Below are 21,226 nucleotides of genomic sequence, written 5' to 3'. Positions count from 1 at the left end.
CTAGTCGAGGGAACCGCATCCACTGTTTTAACTACACACAAAGATCACAGCACACGCGACCGCTACTACGGAAACTCAGAGTGAAGAAAAACCAGCAACGGCAGAGCAGCAATTGAGCACGCCTGCATTCCATCGCGCCGCGGTGCAACACCTTCTAGATAACAAAGCCGTAGTGCTGAATAAGAGGGCGCCTTCAAAGAAGGTCAATGCTGGGCATAGATTGGACACGACGATTGTGTCAACGTGCGGCTCAAACGGGACTCGAAGTTGAGCGCTGACGCAGTGCTAGTTTCCAATCTCTGTCCAGCGTTGGCTTTCTCTGATTAAGCGATCTCGTCCAGCACTATGGCTTTTTTATCTAGCATTGCGTCAACGTTTGGCTCAAAATTTACTCAAAGCCGAGCGCTGACGCAGGACTAGTTTCAAATCTGCGTCCAGCATTGGCCTTCTCTGATTAAGCCATCTCATTCAGCATTATGGCTTTGTTATCTAGGAGGTGTTGCGCAGCACCTGCTCCTCTCTGACTTCACGCCAGCTGTGCATGTGACTTTGCCAAAAATGAAAGGGCTCGTGACGAAAACCCAGCGGTGTCTGTCAGTTTGTCACCACCGGGGTGAAAGGAAGAGGTTGATGCGTGCTCACATCAGCGCTTCAGACCAATGGGAGCATCGCACGCGACAACTGACAAACAAAAGACACCGCCGGGTTTTTGTCAAAACGAGCGTTCTAATGCCAACGCATTAAAAGAATGGGGCTGCGCTTCTGTGATGGTCAGCCACAGACTAGGTTGAAATGCCGTAGCATTATGAAGTTTCTTCCTTAAGCAGGCCACATTCTGCTGGATAAATTAAGACATGCCTCGCCCCTTCACTAGGCCCTCGGGTCAGAGCACAACGAGCAAACCTACTTCCTGTCCATAGCCAAATTCTGTTCTCTCTTCCCTTCAGTCTGTCCCTTTCTATTGCGAGCACTATACCAGCAAGCGTATGACTTATATTATAAACCCCTTGAAAGTGTGACGAAAATGCGACGGAGCCTTGGCTGTGAGCCCTCGTGCAGCAGAACTAAAACTCAAAGCCACCTGTTCGCGCTACCCGCACGTTCCGCGGTGTCAGTTGGTGAAAGGAATTCATTGCAACTAAAGCAAGAGAGCTGGTTCAACACCGACGTGGTAACCCAGGCGCAAGGCAAAAACAGAGCGGACAACGCAAGGTTTTGTGTTGTCCGTCCCGTTTTTCCCCCACTTCTGAGCTACCAAGTTGGAACTGATCGCATTTCTTAGTCATCACTTCTCAAGTCCCTCTTTCCCCCCTTGGCATGGTGGTTGAGCGTTAAGCTCACAATCGAAAGGTCCTGGGTTTGGTTCCCTTTTGGGGACACGTGGAATTAGAATGCAAGGGGTTAAAAACGGCTGCACACGTCCAACCGACCGTTGTCGTGGTCTGTGTCCAGTTCGTCCCCGGACGAGACGGTCAGCAGGGTCCTGGCGGGGGCCTGGGGGCTTGCGGCGGGGCTCGTGTCGGGAGACTTGTTGCTGTGGCAGCTGCCCACGCTGTCCGAATCGCTACCCGGGCACGTGCCCCAAGTCCTGCCTGCTGCCTTGGCTCCGGCACCGGCTACAAGAGACAGGACCGGCATCAGCCCGGAGCTGGTCGCATCTACAGGCTGTTTACGAGCGCTATTTGGGTGTAGAAGAAATCAGATAAACCAATAAACAGGGTGCAATTAAACTTTTCAGGAAGGTGTCATTAGCTGGAGCATTTGTCATACTAAAATTTTTATGAGTGTAGGTTTCAGGTAAAAAATGTATGCCTAAAAGTTAAAAAACAGTTTTTGTTTTTCTATGCACAGGGAGGAAAACAGCAAAACCTGTCCAACTTGTCCTTGATGACTTTTGGGGGATGGGGAAGAAAACAATGGAAACACGCACCCCCCCCTGCCTTCTCCTCCCGGCGAGAGAGTCGCCAATTTTCCCCCGGTAAAACCTCGTTGGCGTTCTACCGGACCCACTGTGGGATAGGATTGAGACCTTGGTCCATAGCCATGTAGGAGGGAATCACAATTTTCCTACATCCCACCTATCCTTCAGCTATGCTAGTTAGTTGTACTCCATTCAATATTCCCTGGATAATTTCCCCAAATTTTCTAACCTTCTCTTTGTGATTGCAATCCTTTTCTCCACCATTTTTCCCATTGTGCCAGCAAAGCCCATCTTTTGCTGGTGAGGATGGAAGATGAACCACATGTGGTGCTTCACCACAGTTGCCAGGCTCATACCCAAGGCAGCTGCTACGCAAATTTGATGTACTGTTCTAACGGTTAGCATCCAAAAGAGTCCAAAGCAGGCATGCAAGCCGAGCTTCCACGGCGGTCCCCACCTTCCAAACCAAGCCTGGCATCCAAGGCGGCGCCATCCAGAGGCTCGTCATTCGCTACGACCGCTTCATGGATTCTTCGAGACTCCGTCCTGACAAGAACAAGAAAAGGCAAAATCAAGCATTGCAAAACTACCATATACATTTGTTTCTTTTAGTCTTTCCAAAATTATTTGAAGAAAGCCGTGAAAGCTACACTAATGTGATCTATGCAGGCAAGTTATACGGCCAGGAAGACGTAATGTAGGGGCTAATCATCAAATAATTATCTAAAATCTGTCGATTAACTTTTTAACAATGCAAATAAACATAATTCCACAATAAAACTCTGATGGCACAGGCCAGGTGGTGTAAATTTACCATTTTCTTGGACCACCTGAGACTGGGTAGAGAATGAGAAGAATCCAAAGTGGACAAAAAAAGAACAGACAAGAGACGTCTCAATAGAGACATTGCCTTCGGTCCTGTTCCTCTCTCTTCCACTTTGGATTCCTCTCGTTCCCCACCCAGTCTGAGGTGGTTAAAGAAAATGGTAAATACGGTTGTAATTAGAAACTCGCTGAGCGTCATCAAAAACAACCAAATCTGTCAATTTTAGGGAGATTTGGAGCGTGCGGGCGGGTGGTGTGCTAAAATCACCACTCAAACAACAGCTTCAAGGCTGGCGGTGCAAAAACGAGAATAATAGGCATGCAATGGTGTTACCGTCTGCATACAACGTCTCGCCGTTCCTATGGATCTTACGCACCTGGTGTCAGTGGTGTACGGCTCAAAGGTGAGCAGCTGCGGTTCCGTGGGCCGCCCCAACGGAATCCGCCTCACAAACTCCATGTACTGCGACCCTGGCTCGTACATCCGACTGCTTTCGCAGAGCGTTTGGAACTGAAACCATGGGAGACACAGCGGAACATGGCACCCAAGAGTCCAAACTCAAAAGGTCATGCAACGAAGGCTTTTACTTTCAATTGGCCGGTCTCACGAAACATGTGCAGAAAGACAGAAGTTCCCTCGATGTGTCACGGCAGTGGCCGTGCAACAAAACTGGCTGATGAGATTGGTCTATCACCTGGGGTGTTTCACAAACCTTTAATTACAGCAGATTACGAATGAAACAAAGCATATAGTTGAAAAAATAACTTTAGAGTCCCTTTCTGTTCTTTTAGTGAGAGGGTTCTCAATGGTTCTTTATTTCAAAGAACTCCCAGTCATCTTCAAAGAACAACTGAGGATTCATATCTTTCCTTTTTTAAGTAATCAATCACCTTCTTACTAAGGAAACTAAGCACACTAGAAAAAGAAAAGCTAGAATTGTTTCGCTCAAAAACACTAAAGTATATAGTGGAACCTCGATTATGCATCCCCGGTTTATGCGACATCCCGCATTTTACAACGAATTTGACCGGCCTCGATGAACTCCGCATAGAAATAATGTATCAAAACTTCGGTTTGCACGACGCGTGATCCTACGCGTCGTGCAAACCAAACTTTTACCGCTAGCGAACATACAATTCAAAGCATCGAAGCTACAGCCCGCAGGGAGTCACAAATAGATCTTGATGAAACCTAATCATGCTACCGATCATTTAATCGAATGGCTTCAAAGTCATCTTACCCATAGCTAATCATGCTACTAATCATTTTAATGACTTCAAAGTCATCTTACCTATAGCTAATCATGCTATACTGGAGACTTTATTAACTATACCTGTTTTCACCTCAAGAACCATAGGAAAAAAAGTCCGGCTTCTCGCGGATGATTACTAATTTTCACCTTTAGGTGGAGATATAAGATATATTTATTAGCATTTTAGAGTGGATACACGTTATCTTATCAAGGAGTACACGCTCCAACGCCAAAAGCATCGCCTGCGCCTCCGACAACCAACTCTGGCGAGAACTATTTCGCGCGGCGTATGAACAATGCGCGAAACTTACTGCTTTCTTGAGGTGAAAACGGGTATAGATGACTTCATGTGAAATCAAGCAGAAAAATATAACTAAAATTTTATTTTCGCCAAAAAATGGGGGTTTTTGCACGTTTTTTTTAAAACAATAATGGCCGCGAATTGCAAGCTAAGCTTGTCGGAGCTCTCGTTCTCGAGTTACGAAGCTTGAGATCAAAGAGTTTGAGAACCCCTGCTCTAGAACAAACCCGAGAGCACTCTTTAACAACCACTGAAAGGCGAGGATTCGTACAGACCTGAACGGGAGCTGGTGCGGACACAGTATGCTGCAGCTGGAAGTAGGCAACCGTCACCGCCTTCATCGTCTGGTCACACTGGCACATGAGCTCTCGCACCTGCTGAAGCACCTCCATCTGCAGGCACAGAGGGCACCACACGCTTCAACTCACCATCCTACGTACAGAGCGTGTATAGAAAACGACAGCTTAACCCCTTGGGCGCCACGTAAGAACAAACTCAAGTGCGCACCTATATGGTTTCAGTTTCCGTTTGCTCCCTGCTACTCCCAACTGGTGTGTCAATCTTTTCTCTATGTGTAGCGCGCTGTATGAGCAAGCGTTGAAACCAGTCTTTTACCTTGTTGTGTCACTTTTTCGTGCCATGTAGAAGTTTTCATATAGGCAATTTCGGTTTCGGTGTGCTCCTTCGTTGTTAGAATTGCGAATCAATGTCCCTCAACCTCGCGCTTTGTGGCGAACACCAAGATATAGAAATTACTAAGGAACTCTGTATTCGACGTTAGTGAAAACAAGGAAGTTACGGTTCCTAATAAAAAAAGGCCGAGTAAGGATGCTCAAAAGAGTGACTTCGGGGTGCGAGGTCGAGGTGCCGCCGTTAAGCACCGCATCTCGAAAAATATGATACAAGGAAAATGTCTTAGGTTGAAGGTGAGCAAACACCAATCAACCTTTCGCCCTTATAGAACAATGCGTCTTTGATGAGTAAATATTCTTCATAAAGAAAGCATGCTACAGCGTTACTCGAAACTAAAACTCACGTTCGACGTGCAGAAAAAAAAAAAGCCCGGAACACAAAGGGTTAAAGGAACACTAATAGGGCATTTATGCTTGCCAAGGTTATTTATTTGTACATGGCATATGAGAGCCCAAATACCGAGAACACAATTTGCGGCTCAAAATTGGTTTTCTTTTCGCCCAAAAACCGCCGGTCGAGAAGTGGCCAGTTTGAGTAGCGCTCACTCTCTTCTCCGTAGTCATGTGCGGTTCAAACACACACATATAATCAAAGTCGTGGGCCATTAAAAGCGTACACTTAATATTAAAAAAAAAAAAAATGAAACTCATTTTTTGAGATTTCTAAAAAGCTGCTAATACGTTGACTGAAAGAAACAAAAGTCACACAAAGTACCAAAAGCACTCTGTGCATTCTCAGCGTAATTCTCAAGACGGCGTCGTATCACAGGAGTCATGGGCTGGACGAAGCTGACTAAGCGATGATGGCGGACAACGGGCGTGGGACCTCTACTTTAGAACTGTCGTTTGCGGTACCGGCAAATCTATCTAGCTTTGAAATAGAAATCATTTAAAGGTTAGATCAATTAAGATTTATTCCGTACGAAAGGGCCGACCGCCAAGTTGATTCGCACGAAAACGTTGCCGAGTCACCGCCCATTCTCCTGGCTGCAGTCATCGCTCGTCTTACAAACACGAATTGGCAAGAGCTCGGAAAACGTGCAAACGTCAAGCATGACATGTCTTCTGACATTTGCATATTTCAAGCGACAAGCGACGCACTAATTGTTTGTATGCTTAGCACAAAAAAAAAAAAAATATGCGGTCGGGAGTAGCCACATGACTCCAGCAACTCCCTCCTCCTCTACATTTCTCCTTCCTCCCCGGTCCAGTTTCGGTTTCGGTTTAAACTCAAATTAACACCATCTTAAACTGACACCATCTTAAATCGCCTGGCAAAATATAAAAATTTTTTTTCGAGGAGGTGTCAGTGTTTTTTTAAGGCATGCAGCGCATGGCAAGTCCTGAAAATCAGGCCGCTCCACGGCCAACGAGACTGCAGCATTGGCCAATAAGAATGCTGGAGGACCAATTCCGCACCAGGAAACGTGAGCCTAAGAATTATCGCTCCCTGCGCTTCTTAAGCTGTTTATGACCAAACCGTACGATTGCCAATTTTGACTAAATTTTTTTTACACGTCTAAGAGGCTACCATTGACGCTACCATAATGGTGAAGCGTGTTCCTGTGCAGCATCATTTTCAGCGTCAAAGTGTAGCGCTCAATGGTGTGCGCACTGAGTTATATGGCATTATGTAGGCTGTATCGTAATCATAGTGTCAATTCAGTCGAGTCTTATTTTCGACACACTCGGGCTTATACAGGATGCTTGCCCACAAGTGTATGAGGCTTTTTATTTACTTCAAAAGTACACTATGCATTGCCGAACGCTCAGTCTCCACCCAAATCTACTGCTAGCGGTTTGTACCAAGTGCCAAAGTTTGAGAACTAACCATTATCTACATCAAAAGTTATAAGTGATTTTCTGAAAATTTCATTGGGAAAATGGTGGCAAACGGAACACCCGAAAACGTGGAGGTGAATGGCATCAGTTATCTAAAATGAACCCCATTTCCCCATTTAAATTTTAAAAAAATCACTTAGAACTCTTTAATAGTGTTGTGCAAATATTCCAATTTTTGAACAGTGTTTTTTGAATAATATGCTATTCTATATTCTATTCGAGATGACCTGTGATATTCTTATTATTCTAAAGTTGGTCACGGCGGGTTAGCCCCTAGCACCGTTGAGCACGCTTCTTGCCGAGCACCGGTGTACTACGGAGAAGCAACACCTGCAGAAGCGAGCTTTGCGGTTGTTGCTTCTCTGCAGTGCACTGGTGCTCGGTAAGAAGCACGCTCACTGGGGCTAGCCCGCCGAAATCAACATTTCATAAAGCACAAATATAGTAGTCCCGTGCATAGGAGAAAAACACACTTTTAAAGCGAGATGGTGCACCCGCGCGCATGGTATATTAAAAAAAAAAGGAAACTTTGTGAACTTAGATACCTGCAGTGCAGTAAAATTAGAAAAATTAAACTGCGGCTACTATGCAAGAGTATAGTTAGGCGGAGATGCCCTGACAACATGTGCTCATCATCTGATTTTTTTTATTTGAGTTTAAAGGAAGGCTATTTGCATATAGCACGATTAATAAATCCCCATTAGGTATAGCTGCAGGCACCTCTATAGGCTTAATTTTATGTCAAATCTGTTGTTTTTTTGCCATCAAATGTAGGCATTCGACTTTCTAAAGTCACAGTTCATAAATAGAGATACTGTAATGTCCTGAAAGATAGCCCACCTACAACCGAAAGCAAATCGGGTGAAAATAAAGAGTGGGCTAGCTTTTGGTACACAAGAAAGAGAGTTGAAAAAAATGCTAGTTTTAGATTTCGCGACCTACGAAACTTGTGATCGCAGAGAGGGGCGATGGATCAAAGACGATTGTGCTTTCCAGTCAGCAATGTTCGCTTATCTCCCGTAGTGGCTAAGTAGCACCACTTCTGCCGAGGTCACCAATGGCCAAGGCCCTGCAATTACCGCAAGTGGGCTATCCTTCGGTGTTTTTTTTTTTTTTTGGAAAAGAAATAGCAAAGCAGGCCAGAAATAGGGGGCGCGTCATCTTTTGGGGGTGGGGCATCTCTGGGGATATTATGGTAGATCAAAGTTAACTTAGTTTAGAAATGGACAAGTGGAAGCTTGGGAACGACCTTCATGAGTTCAGCTGGGTTTTCGTTTAAGCATGGTACAACTGTAGTGAAAGGCTCGAAGAAACTATTCGATATTCGATTAGAAATTATTCGGCCAAAACCTCTATTTGCTTCGAATTCACGTCGAACTAAAAATCCACAATTCGCACACAACCACTTTTTAATGATATGATGGTTTGTTCTGACACTTCGGTATCTGGTTTGGATCACTAGTGCTATGTCTGGGTGGAGGCGGAGCATCCGGCGATGCATCATTTATTTTTCTGGTGAAAGAAAACCTTGCGAATTTTTCAAGGGGGGGCATTTCGAAAGTTTTAGGTGACTTCTTTAAAGAGTTCCTTTGAGAAAGGCAAAATTCTATCTGAACCTTCCACTTGGATGCGCACATGTTCAGCTAGCAGTCTTAATGAAGGGCTTCTCCCTGCCTCGCCAAAGTACTGCCCAAGTGATAGCTCGTTGACAATGAGCACGTGCGTAAGTAGCGCTCCCGACCTTTGTCCTCTCGAGCGACAGCAGCCTTTCGTTGGCCTCCACGACACAGGCCTTGTAGGTAGTCTCAGCCTCACGGGCCTTCTGGAGCGCGTCGTCTTCCAGGCGCCGCTTCCGTTCGCAGCGGCTGCTCCCACCGTCCCCACCCTCCTGCGCCTCGGCCGCCCGGTGCGCAGACTCCTTGGCCTTCTCGTGGTCCTGCTGACGCTGCACGTACAGGGCACGGGCCTTGCGCACGTTTGTCTCCAGCTCTTGCTGCACACAGGAACGGCACACGTCAGTCACACCAAGATGCCCTGTTTCCTCAAACAAAGTCTCGGCACTGCTTTCCACACACCGTATGCACCGTATGGTTAAGAACTTCAAAGAACTTCGAAGTTCTGAAACAGAGAATAATCACCCCTAACCACTCGGTACATGCGGTTTGGTCTACATATAGCTCTGTGGCACAGCCAGCATCGATAAAAAAAAAGTTTTATTCTTCTGCTTGACCAATGATAAAGAGCGTTGGGGACCCTAAGAAGGCCTTCGGGGACCCCAAAAGAATTGTGAACACCTATTTGAGAACCACCGATATTCGCGCCATTTACCAACAAACCCGCGTGTGCCCACACCAGGTGTGGGCACCGCACGCACGCAGGAACTAGAATCCGGTGAGATGAAGCGGTGTTACCTTAGTGGTCCCACCATGGCGGTGCGATGTCAGAAAAGCGAGTTGGTCTACAGTATAGACCACTTACAACGTAACCGCTTATAGTGCAGGACCGGGTATAACGCGGTTTTTTTAAACCACCGGTTCGCCTCCCATAGAACTCCATGTAATTACATACCGCTTAAAATGCAGGCGCGCGAAGGGAAATACCGGTTATAGTGCGGTTTCTGGCACAGCCCGCCGACCGCGCCGACGACCGGAGCAGCGAGCACGCTTCCCTGTGCGACACTAGATAACGGCGCGAGCCGCAACTTGCCGCAAACGGCACTCGCGGGGCAAGGAGGTTGCTCGGAGAAGCGAAGAGAGAGGCTTCATTTGCCATAGCGACGGAAGGACGCACGCACGTGTCGTTCATGTGCGTGCGTCCCTCCGCTGCGTTGGGAACAAACAACCGAAACGACAGACCAATCGCAGGTCGAGAAGTGTTCGCGCGCATTGCATGCCAATCGCGGGCCGGCGGCTTCTGTCCGCAAACATGGCGTCGGTTGTGGCGTTCATCTCATCGTTCCGCGTAAAAACGCTATCCTTGACAGTGAATTTTCGTTGTGTGTCGCTATGATAACCCAGCACGTACTAGAAGGGAAGATCCACCTACTCGTGCGGCGATGTGGCGGCGCTCTCAAGACGGCAGAAACGCCCGTGTCGTCATGTTTGTTTACTTCGGCTAAAGTGGTGCTTTCTAAGCATTTGTGTTTTCGAACATCGCCCGGATTTCTTATTTGGAGCATTTCATGCCTGTGCTGAAGTTCAAGGTATTTTTCTGGCGCGTACCGTATGAAGGATGCGAATTTTCACGCGTTTTCATCTCCGGAGAAAAGTGATTAGGGTTAGCAATCCTGAACGCTCGCAACGTCCGTCCGCAACCCGGCCGCGACGCCGTTAAAAGGCTGCACCAGGCAAAAGCCGCTCATTTCTTTCAAAATGTGTGACACACTTGAGACAGAACTGTACTAGTCTGGTGAAATAAAGACTTTTCTCAAACTAAGCTTTATTTTTCATCTAACATAAAATAAATTCTTTTACAAAGGTAGGTTGTCTCATGGCATGTATTTTGGCCTGAAAAATTGATGTTTTGGTTATAACGCGGTACCGCTTATAGTGCGGATTTTCGCGACTCCCGCGACATACGTTATATGCGGTCTACACTGTATAGGGTTCCTGCACAAGACCATGATGCGACATGCTTCTGATACGAAATCTCTGCCGGAGTCCATGTCGGTGACGTTCGTCTGCTTTCGCCCTATGTCCACCGTGTGTCATTTTATGGCAGGAGCAGTGTGTCCTCCTTCCAGATTGCTCGAGTTCTTTCACGTCGTGAACGAGTGCACCAGCCAGGGTGGTCAGGAACATAAAGGAACATCGGCTAGTATACTTGATTTTTACATATATACCAGTCTTTATTTAGACTTCAGAGGAGCTCTTGCTTGAGAAGTCAGCTTGTTGGAGTCAAAATGGCCCTGACAAATGCCGCCGGGATGTCTTGTTCACTCAAACATTGTCCCAGCACTGTTTTCCACAAACCATAGAGGGCGCTTCTATGAAACGCCTTCTCCCTTTCGGTAAGCCGTGTTCCGCCACGTTGACGAACAGTGTCTGCCACTTTCGCATTTTGCTTCTTAAGTGCAGACGTTTAGTAAATGGCACTGTTTCTCGTGTTGGTAAAACGCTGAAGCATGGAGAGTGGCTCCGTCGACGACAGAACTCGGTAGGTATGATTGGGGAAGTATTTGGGTCGCATAAATCCGAGTTTGTTTCGATTCATTTCCTCTCAGAGTCACCCGGAGGAGAGCATATACTGGGGTCCTTGTGACCGCCGACAGGTCGACTCCTTCATCACCGGCTCGTCTTAAATTCGAATAAAGAATGGTATGTGTAAAAATAGAGTACCGGATGATGCTCTTTTTGCCGTTGCTACTCCAGATAGTTGCTTCGAACTCAAAATACACTATTTGCACACGTCTAGCCTTGTTCATAATAGGTGCAACTGGTATATCAACGAGTAACTACAACACATGTCTTCATTCTTAACCGTCCGCGTTTAATGAACACATTCGTTTTTTAATCGAAAATGAGTTCGCCACATTCTGTCTCCCGTCCTCCGACTTCTCTAAGCTCGTAAACAACCACAGGTTGTTTTTCATTGTTTAGTTTTATTCCACTTTTTGCACACGCACAAGTATATCCTTGCACTTGAGAACGGTTTTCATCAACTTAATGCCGCAGTTGCACTCCAGAGCAGTGTCAGTTACCAAAAGTGCCCAAGCAACAAAATGGCGGCATCAGTATAGCTTCTGCCACACGAACAAACGTCTCACTAGACAGTTTTTTCATGTCTTGCTTGAAAAGAGTACTGACAAACATTAAAATGTATCGCTTAAGGTGATCTCCAGGATTAGCACACTCCAAGTACCAACAAAAATTATGTCAGTACGTACTCCTTATGGCAATTTTTCAGCCGTAAGGAAAAAACAAAGAAAACCGGCGATTGGATGTTCCTGCTAAATGTTCCACACTCTGTATGTATGCAAATGAATGACCACTGTGGTGAAGTTAGACAACAGGGGAAAGGGTGCCTCAGGTCACACAGCTTTAGAGTGACTCCAGTTATATGTTTCTAATGAAAACACTTCAAGGAACTGCATTCAGGCCTACCACTTGTTAGGAATGCTTTAATTTATAAAAAGTATAAGAAAGGGTGACACACATAAAAGCAAAATGAACTCACCATTCTCTTCAGCTCTCTGTGCCAGATCTCTTTCAATTGTTTGCGTGCCTTTTCGTGCTCGTTTCTCCGGGCCGTCAGTGGCTTGAGGAGGGGTGGGGGGGGAGGGGCGATGAAAAAAGAGGTCAGTCACAGACTCAAAAAAGTAGAGGCGCACCTTTAACATACCACTCAAATGTCTCATATGCAGAATGCGTTAGTGATATATACGAAAACCTGGGAAGCGTAAAAGCGTGACGTCAAGTTACGTTGTAATGTCAAGTCGTGGTGTGGCGGGACACCAACCATAGAGGCGTCCTGCTAAATTTAGAGGGGTGTTAGCCCACCGAATTTAGTTAATGATCGCCTGGTATGGCTATGGCTATGGCTCTTGCACTGGCTACACAAATCCTAACTTAGCTTCCACTAAAATGCATCCTGCATTCAAAGGAGAAACCAAGTAAAACAGTAAAGCAGCTACTCAGTGACTCACTTCAATGAACTTGTGATCATGAAGCAGAGTGCAGTTGGAAAGGCAGTTGCTGGAGTTGTCCAGGTCTTGGTCGATGGCGGTGCAGTAGATTGATTGAAACGGCAGGAAGCTCTAAGGAAAAGTGAGGCAGAACCGACTCCAGAAGATTGACAAGGGGGTCTCGCACGAAGAAGAGATTACGCACAGACACAAAGAAACACAGGTACCAGGGAGGTTTCGTAAGCGAAGCCATACCTCTTCTTTTAGGATCGGTCGCATTGTCTGGGCCAGCTTGAGAAGGTTCCTGGCATGGTCTGCCTCTGGAGAGAGGAAATATCAAGAACTTTTTAGCTAGAATGAGCACTCAGGGAAAGAACCACATCCGCCCACTTGTGGAAAGAGCCGCATCCAAATCACTCGGGGGGGGGGGGGGGGGGGGGGGGAATTGCATCCATCGGTTCAACTACACACACATCTCACAGGCTACACACCGCTACTACGGAAAACCAGAGCGAAGAACAACCAGTGACAACAGAGTGGCAACTGAGCCAATACCCACTGAGCACGCCTGCATTCCACCGCACTGTGGCGCATCCTCCTCTCTGGCTCCGCAGTAGCTGTGAGTGTGACTTTGACGAAAACAAAAGAGCTTGTTTTGACAAAAATCCTGCGGTGTCTGTCAGTTTGTCAGTGCCAGGGAGAGAGGGAAATGTCGACACGTGCTGAACATGAGTGTGACTTTGACGAAAACAAAAGAGCTCGTTTTGACAAAAATCCTGCGGTGTCTGTCAGTTTGTCAGTGCCAGGGAGAGAGGGAAATGTCGACACGTGCTGAACATGAGTGTGACTTTGACGAAAACAAAAGAGCTCGTTTTGACAAAAATCCTGCGGTGTCTGTCAGTTTGTCAGTGCCAGGGAGAGAGGGAAATGTCGACACGTGCTGAACATGAGTGTGACTTTGACGAAAACAAAAGAGCTCGTTTTGACAAACATCCTGCGGTGTCTGTCAGCTTGTCAGTGCCAGGGAGAGAGGGAAATGTTGACGCGTGCTGAAAATCGGCGCTTTGGACCAATGGAAACGTCGCAAGCGTCACCCTCTTCCCCTTCTTCTCGGTCTCTCCCCGGTGCCGACGATCAAAAGACACCGACGGGTTTTCGTCAAAACGAGCGTTCCAATGCTAATTGCATTAACAAGTTCTCAAGAAGCTAGATGAGCCACATTTGTATGTCACATAATAAACTGGTTCTGAAAAAAAAAACATTTTTTTAGCACAATACTATTGCGAGACATGTTTTAAGTTGGAAGCGCAATTCTAAAAAATGCTTTCATTTTGGGACGTCGGCCCCGAAGTATGGAAGCATGTTTTGGGATAGCTCAAACGAGTTTCGTGACGTAGTATTGTACTAAATGATCTTTTTAGGGGGGGAAAAAGTTCACTTTGTGACACTAGCTGTCGTGTCCAGGCACATAGAAACCATGTTTATTGAGAGTTTAATGTCCCTGTAAATGGCCCTCAGCACTTGTGATGTGCAAACTTGAAGCAGCCATTATATTCATATGCTTGAAGGTATATAAAAGGAATGAGCTGAGCCTGAATGCTAGGAGCCCAATTACACACAAGCAATGAGACCAGACCATTTGACAACAAAAAAGGGAGCGAAGGAGGAGGAGAGGGAGATGCAAAAAGTCAGGTATAGGTAGCTTGCAAAATTTAAACTAACGAAGGTTTTCTATATATTTTTAGTGTTCTTATTGAGAAATTTACTATTACAGTCAAATCTCATTAATTCAAACTTGCGGATAATTCAAACTAACATGCAGGTCCCATCTATGTGTCTTTGTGGAAGGAAACTCCCGGTAATTCAATATTGCTTCATTTAAACGAATGTTCGGTTCCCCTCGAGTATGAATTAACGAGATTCAACTGTTAATGCATTTCTGCTCACTTGAAGTGTTGTGTCATATTTTTATAACCACGCCATGCCCCCTTAAGTAATACCCTCCAGAAGGCCTTTAAAGGGATACTACAACGAAATATCGGTGCTTATTTTATGGTCCATATGCATTAAAAGGAGCAGTATCACATCGAACACACCAATATCTTGTTAAAAAAGTCACGAAAAGGAATTTTAAAACAAATTAAACAATTAGCAAAGAGCACCTGGTGGATGTCGCTAACGCCTCGCTTGTAATGCCCGTCTAGGAACCTTGACAGCTAGTGACGGTGAGTGTCTTGCCTCCGGCCACAACGAGAGAAAAGGGGAAGGAGGAACTCCTGTCTTCCCGAAAATCCCTTTTGTGTGTTCCAGAAGTAGCTATTGTCCCCCTACAAGATTATAAAAGATTAACCCGTCACTCAAAATTCGTACAAAAGCAGCCGCTTCGGTGGTTGGAACGACTAGGCCATCCCCTCAGCATCAGCCTCGCCGTAGCTTTGCTCGTCCCGAGACGACCTACGTCACGATTGTGTCGAATGTCACGTGCTCTAAACTGGGCCTTCTCCGAGCGCTTACTAGAGTGGGCCGTTTATAACGAAAAATACAGCCACCAGGCCCAAAATACAAACGTGCGATTGTCATTTACAGATATTGTGGATCATATTCAACCTATTTTTGAACACGACGGATATATTTCAAATTTCGTTGAAGTATCCCTTTAAGGGAACATGAATAAATAAAGAAATAAAGTATTTTTATATTCGACAATTTGAAAGGGAGCAGATTGCAGTCTGAGGCCAGAACAGGTCTGTTCAGAAACAAAGGAGCGCAACATACTAATACAGTCATATCTTGTTAATTCAAATACGAGGGGGACTGGAAATTTGTTTGAATAAAGCAAAGTTTGAATTGCAAGGAGTTTCCTCCCATACAGACGCATAGGATGGGACCTGCATGTTAGTTCGAATTATTTGCAAGTTTGAATTAACAGAGTTTGAATTAACGAGATTCGACTGTAGTAGGGCTAAAAAGATCGAGGTACACCTAAGCACTTCTTATGAGTTGTGAATGCGAAAGCATGTACGTCATACTTGCTCTACGCGTGTTGGCGCACTGACTGGGGCGCTGACCTGGCACTGACTAGGGTGCCTCGATGTGCGTCTCTCATAGGGTGAAGACACCCATTGTTGTATTGAAAACTGTCTGCGCGTGCCAAATGGGCCTTAAAATGGCGCCAAAGCACCGGGCAGAGTTAAGCACTCGCTCCGAACAAGATCGAAGCATGTGCATTCTGGGGACAGAAATGGCCGAGATGTCGCCACCCTAAGACAGATGTGGCGAAAGTATATGAAGGCTCCCTAGCGCTGACGGACACGCAGTGCCATAAGGTGGCCGGGTCAACGACCGGCCACCCCATGGCGCTGCGTGTCCGGCGAATGGAAGCCTGGTCGACGCGCGCTAGCCAATGGGATTGAAGCGGTGTAAAAGGTGCCGTGGCTAACCGGCGAATGGGAGCTGGCTTGACTTGGAGAAGGATTTAAGAGCTGTTTGGCGTGGTTTCAAAGCTGATGACGTCGTCTCACTCCATGAAGCAGTTAATGCTTTCGCTTTAATAAGAAAAGACACACTGCCCCACAAGCCAAAAAATACTGAAGCGACTGAGCATGGGGTTATGAAGTGTGAAGGGCCAAAAGGCCAAAAGTCAGAGCAGCTAGGAGTATTTCAATTTTTAGGTGACGTGACCATAAAAGGGTGAATGTTCTAAAAACACAAAAAGGGCCTGGGAATGAGGAGAAAGTAAAAAATGACACAAGCTTGATCATGCTAACAATAAGGACAGGGGAGCACGAAATGTCTTGAGTGCAAGCTACCACCTCACAGAACCAGCTCTCAGAAATTGACGTGCCGTGACTTCAGGTAATGTGAGATGGTTACGTCACATCAATTATCTTGCTAAATTTAACGTGGAAATTGACGTCACATGACATCACTTTCCCCGGAAAATTTAGCGGGGAAACGGGAAGTTCCGTGACATAAGGTCACCCCCAAAATTGAATGAGGAAATTAACGTAACAGTTCTTTGTGGCCGCTTTCTCATGGAATTTTCCTGATAAAACACATCCTATGTTAATATCCCACACAAGTAATGGCCCTTTTTGAGATTTACAGGGAAGAAAGAAACTAAAGCAGAAACACTGACTGTACCAGACAGGCCAGGTGGCGCAAGCTACCACAAACGTCGCGGAAGAGATACGTGCCATACGTCCACTCGTCGGGCAGTGCTCACCCAGGTTTGCGCGCTTCTCCACGTACGTCATGACGTCCTTGGCATACTTTGACCAGATCTTGGCTCGCCTCAAGGAGAACTCCACCCCTTCACTGAGCCTCATGAGCTTGGCGTCCACTTCCTGCCCCGTGAGTGCTGAAGATGCTGAAAGTTTCGAAGGCGGATCAGGGGCGGATTTATAGGTCAGGCTTGGGGGGGCAAGCGGTGAAAATTTGGCTGTATGTATGTATGTATGTGTGTGTGTGTGTTTGTGTGTGTGAAGGGGGGGTATGCAGAGAGATTTGACATCGCGGACAGAGATGTGATGCTACGGACGAAGCGTTGCCTTAGTCTATTTTTTTTACCTAATAATTGCTAACTAAGCATTTCTTCTTGAAAAAGCTAGTGTTAGTATGTCGTTTCCTCCATAAAAAAATGTCGCCCAGGCTTAAGGGAGTAGGAGAGGGTGAAAGAGCTATACTAAATCTGCGCCACTCACAGTATGTGTGCCCCGTCGTCCTGTCCGGAGACAGAAGGTTCTCGCAGCTCTGAAAGAGTGAGGACACTGTAAGCCAGACGGCCCCAATTAACCATCCAGAAAACAAGCGATCTTCAAGCCGCGGGAGAAACCGGGGGAAGGAGAACCCAAAGCCAACGCACCCTGGTCTTGCCCATAGCGCTCGTGCCCAAGTCCAGATCACCCATCAGATACTCAGACACCCTGGGAGAGTTTGCAGAGGACACAAAACCACTAGTCACCCACGAGAGCCCGGGGCACCGTGAAACTCTACATGCAAAGCAAGGAGCGTAAAAGCGTGCAAGAAGCTATGGCCAGCACCTGCCTCTAGATACAGTCTCTCGGCTTCTGGCGGGCACTGCAGACGCGTTCCAGACACCATAACTTAAAGGAGCACCCATGCCGATAAACGTGCAGCGAGCATATTGTCTCAACAAACTGGAGGAACCGAACAGGCCCCAAAAATCGGGTCGAGTGGTCCGAATTGATCTGATTTCCTTCGGAGTACTATCTCCATGTGTGTTAGTACCTCGAAACTGATATTGCAGTTGACTCTCAATAATTCAAAATCGCTTAGTTCGAAGCAGGGGTGCGGTCCTTGCAATCGTACGCATGAGTAGTCCGTAGGGCAAAAAATGAAAGACGTTTACAATCCCCTGTAACGCCGAATTAGAGCGCAGCTCTTGAGGAGGAGGAGGAAAAGGTGTGGAGAGGAGGGTATGCCCCTCCTCCTTATCTGTACCCTCCCCTCCTTCTCTCCTGCTCGCCTCCTATTTAAGGGAAAATTTCCCATTAAATTTAGCAGAGAACGTTTCCCGCTAAATTCAGCAGGGAAATTTTTTCTGCTAAATTTAGCAGGCAAAATTTTCTGCTAAATTTAGCTGGGAAATTTTTCCGCTAAATTTAGCAGATTTTTTTTTCCACTAAATTTAGCAGGGAATTTTTTCTGCTAAATTTAGCCGGGAAATTTTCCGTTAAATTTAGCGGGAAAGTTTTACAGCTAAATTTAGTGGACAAAATTTTCCGCTCTATTTAGCGGGAATATTTACCCATAATGCCATGCACGGTGACGTCACGAGTGACGTCACTGGTGACCCTCAAGACGTCACGCGATGTCATCTATGACGTCACTGGTGACCTTGGTGACGTCACACATGACGTCATGTGTGACATCCTCTATAACGTCAATGGTGACCCTCGTGACGTCACGAGAGTCACCAGTGACGACCCATAATGCACCGCACAATTACGCCGACGGCGACGCCGCTCAAGCCGGAAACGGGTGCCTAAGAGCTGCGCTCTAAAAACATTCGGTAATTCTAAATTTAACGTGGAGTTCGGTTCGTTCAAAGTATTTGTCTGTGTGCTCGAGAGGTCCGGTGAATCCGGGAGTGTAAAAAAGCCTTGTGATTATACTAGCCAAGCTTAAATGTGTGCTAATACATTTATCGTGCAAATTTTATCACTTTTTATTGACTGTGTGCGCAGTTGTGAAAAGAAGAAATGAGCAAGGCTAAGCTGTCGAGTGGTCAATTTAAATAAGTGGCTGGGCCATGGGAACGTGAATCGTGGAGCCATCCCTACGTTATGGAAGCGATTAGGAATGTGACTGTAACTGGCCTCAAGGTTAGTCACGAGGAAATACTCGGGCCCCAGAGGTGTTTTATCCTTCGAACTACCAATTCGAAGGACAAGAATTCTTTACAATATTGATGTCAACAAGGTCTATGGTATGTTTTTGGACAGGTAAATTTAGGAAGCGTCGCATTCCATGCCGAATGCCGCCAACGTAAAGATCGCGTTTCGCACTGGGCATCATCGAAAACATTTTCTTTGGTAATGAAAATACCAAAGGTGCCTAAAAAAGGCTCGCAATATACAGAGCTTAGTTACTTTCGGTAATGAGTAATTGCAATTCGTGCTAGCTTTAATCTTCCAAGTCAGTACTGTAAATAAACAAAAAACTCATCGCTTGAGTGTGTTTTGTTATTTAGAAGTGCGCCTAATTCAAAGTGGTCCGCTGTCCCCATGAGATTTGAATTACCGAGAGTCAGCCAACAAGAGCACACTTTGTGTAGTCCCTATTAGTGCACTCCTGTTGTTTGCTTTAGACCACTACTGTTTGTTTTTCTCTCGCTAGCTGTCCTGCCTGACAAGATACATATACATACCAATGTTCTATTAGCCAGACAAACAATGCATTATGCGAATTATATTGGATATTATAAATGCTAAACACCAGAAACCTGAACTGTAACTCAAAAAGGCATTTGCTACCAAACATTTCTCGAATACTACAGTTTGTCGTCTTCTAATCCGAGTTTTTCTTTATGGGTGACAACATCATCTCTGTTGCAACGCTACCTGAAGAGTCAGATTCTTTACTAGGAGGTTAAACAAAAACCAAACATGTTGAGGAACTCGCGCTCACACCACTTGGACGTGTCCCGCCTAGGAACTATTCACGCGCATGCTCGATTCACCTGCACGTTTTGACTGAAACGCCCTAAAAGCTCTTGTACAGGTAAAAACACCCGTGCTTCACTACCATTTAAACAAACAATTTGACCCTCTGATATATGCCTAAGCACCAGATGACCGTCGAGTAGTCAGAGCCAACTGACCTGCTGCTAAATGCCAGAGCCAGCTGGTCCACCGCCTCGAAGAAAGACTCGCTCTGGCTTGCCTTATCCTCACTGTAGTCATGCCCTGAAGGAAGAAACCGCAAAGGACCGATCACACTCTACAACCGAGGCCACAGATGCTGTGACGAGTCATAGGCAAGATATCCATGCAACAGGGGCCATGTTTGCCGAACCTTCTTATCCGAGAAGTACCGAGTACAAGACACGCTCATCAAAACAACAAATGAAAGTGACAGGGGAGCGATAAGGTCTGTACACAAGGAATTGTGACACCGTGGCCCATATTTATCACCTGCCTTATCAGAAGTGTTGTAGGTTGGGCGAGTTGGTATGATGACATGATGAACAGAACAGCGCACGCAAGGACAAGGACAAAGAAAAGGAACATGCACGACACACAAGCGCTTGTGTGTCGTGCATGTTCCTTTTATCCGTCCTTGTCTTTGTGTGCGCTGTTCTGTTCATCCTGCCTCATCAGTTTCCCTGGTAACAACAGATAATGTGAAAAAATATTTGCATATCATACAGCAACAGATGCAAGCCGGTAAAGCACCTACAAAATGAAAATGCACTACGAGCTAGGTTCGCTGAAATTAATAACCTTCGCAATTTTCGTTTTTTGCCAGCGAGCCTTAGAAAAAATTGGCCGGTGCATAGGTCTGCTAAGCCGCATAGTCCCTGTGGAACTACATGTGGATGGAACAGGAAATGAGAGGGGGGGTGGGGGGAGGGGGGGCTGATATATGAGAGGCCGCGACCTGACGTCACGTGACCTGAACACCAATTCAGTTTCCCTGCTAAATTTCACACGAATTTCGATATCACGTGACCCGCTAAATTTAGCAGGGAAACTAAGTTTGCGTATAGTTCATTTCACAACACGTCGAGTCACGTGACATCAATTTCCTTGCTAAATTTAGCGGAGACATTGAATCGTATACATAGCGTAATGTCAAATTGAATTGGAGACATTGAATTGTATACATAGCGTAATGTCAAATGGCGTGACATCGACTCACGTCACCTGACCTAAACTGGAGAGAGACATCACTTCCATAACCAAGTTTTCCTTATATTGAATCGCAACTTTGCACCCTCTTTCAAGTGCAAAAAAAAAAGATAATCCCACAACAAAAACAAAAAGATATATATATATAATGGAACTTTACTAAAATATTAAGGTGGGCTAGTTAGATATGCATCTTAGAAATAAATAGCACAAAGGTCAAATACAAACTGACAAAACAAGCGCTATGCCATACAATAACAATACTACGCATCCATTCATTCCAAACTAAGTGCCCATACCCAAATTTGTAAGATTTGAGAAAATATGCACAGAACATTGATACGTAAAATTGATGACCGGACAAGCGCCTATCACCGATTTTTTCGCGATCATC

General features: G+C 45.9%; 1 protein-coding gene across 1 annotated transcript in view; it reads right to left on the bottom strand.

Moving 5' to 3' along the window:
* The window catches only part of LOC8039379 (rho GTPase-activating protein 45), a 73,004-nt gene that overhangs the window by 22,663 nt on the left and 29,115 nt on the right, over positions 1–21,226 (bottom strand). The window contains exons 4-15 of the mRNA XM_042289496.1: positions 19,803–19,887; positions 17,322–17,382; positions 17,161–17,209; positions 16,683–16,826; positions 12,713–12,777; positions 12,479–12,589; positions 12,010–12,090; positions 8,576–8,827; positions 4,576–4,692; positions 3,124–3,257; positions 2,379–2,467; positions 1,431–1,616 (exon numbers count right to left, since the gene is read on the bottom strand). Coding sequence (XP_042145430.1) covers positions 1,431–1,616; positions 2,379–2,467; positions 3,124–3,257; positions 4,576–4,692; positions 8,576–8,827; positions 12,010–12,090; positions 12,479–12,589; positions 12,713–12,777; positions 16,683–16,826; positions 17,161–17,209; positions 17,322–17,382; positions 19,803–19,887 — 1,374 coding nt within the window. The remainder of the gene's footprint in view (positions 1–1,430; positions 1,617–2,378; positions 2,468–3,123; positions 3,258–4,575; positions 4,693–8,575; positions 8,828–12,009; positions 12,091–12,478; positions 12,590–12,712; positions 12,778–16,682; positions 16,827–17,160; positions 17,210–17,321; positions 17,383–19,802; positions 19,888–21,226) is intronic.

The sequence above is a fragment of the Ixodes scapularis genome, unplaced genomic scaffold (assembly GCF_016920785.2).
Source record: "Ixodes scapularis isolate PalLabHiFi unplaced genomic scaffold, ASM1692078v2 PGA_scaffold12__126_contigs__length_90152505, whole genome shotgun sequence".
In the NCBI taxonomy this organism is placed as follows: Eukaryota; Metazoa; Arthropoda; class Arachnida; order Ixodida; family Ixodidae; genus Ixodes; species Ixodes scapularis.
The sequence above is the reverse complement of the archived record's forward strand: the minus strand, read 5'-3'. Positions and strand labels throughout refer to the sequence as shown.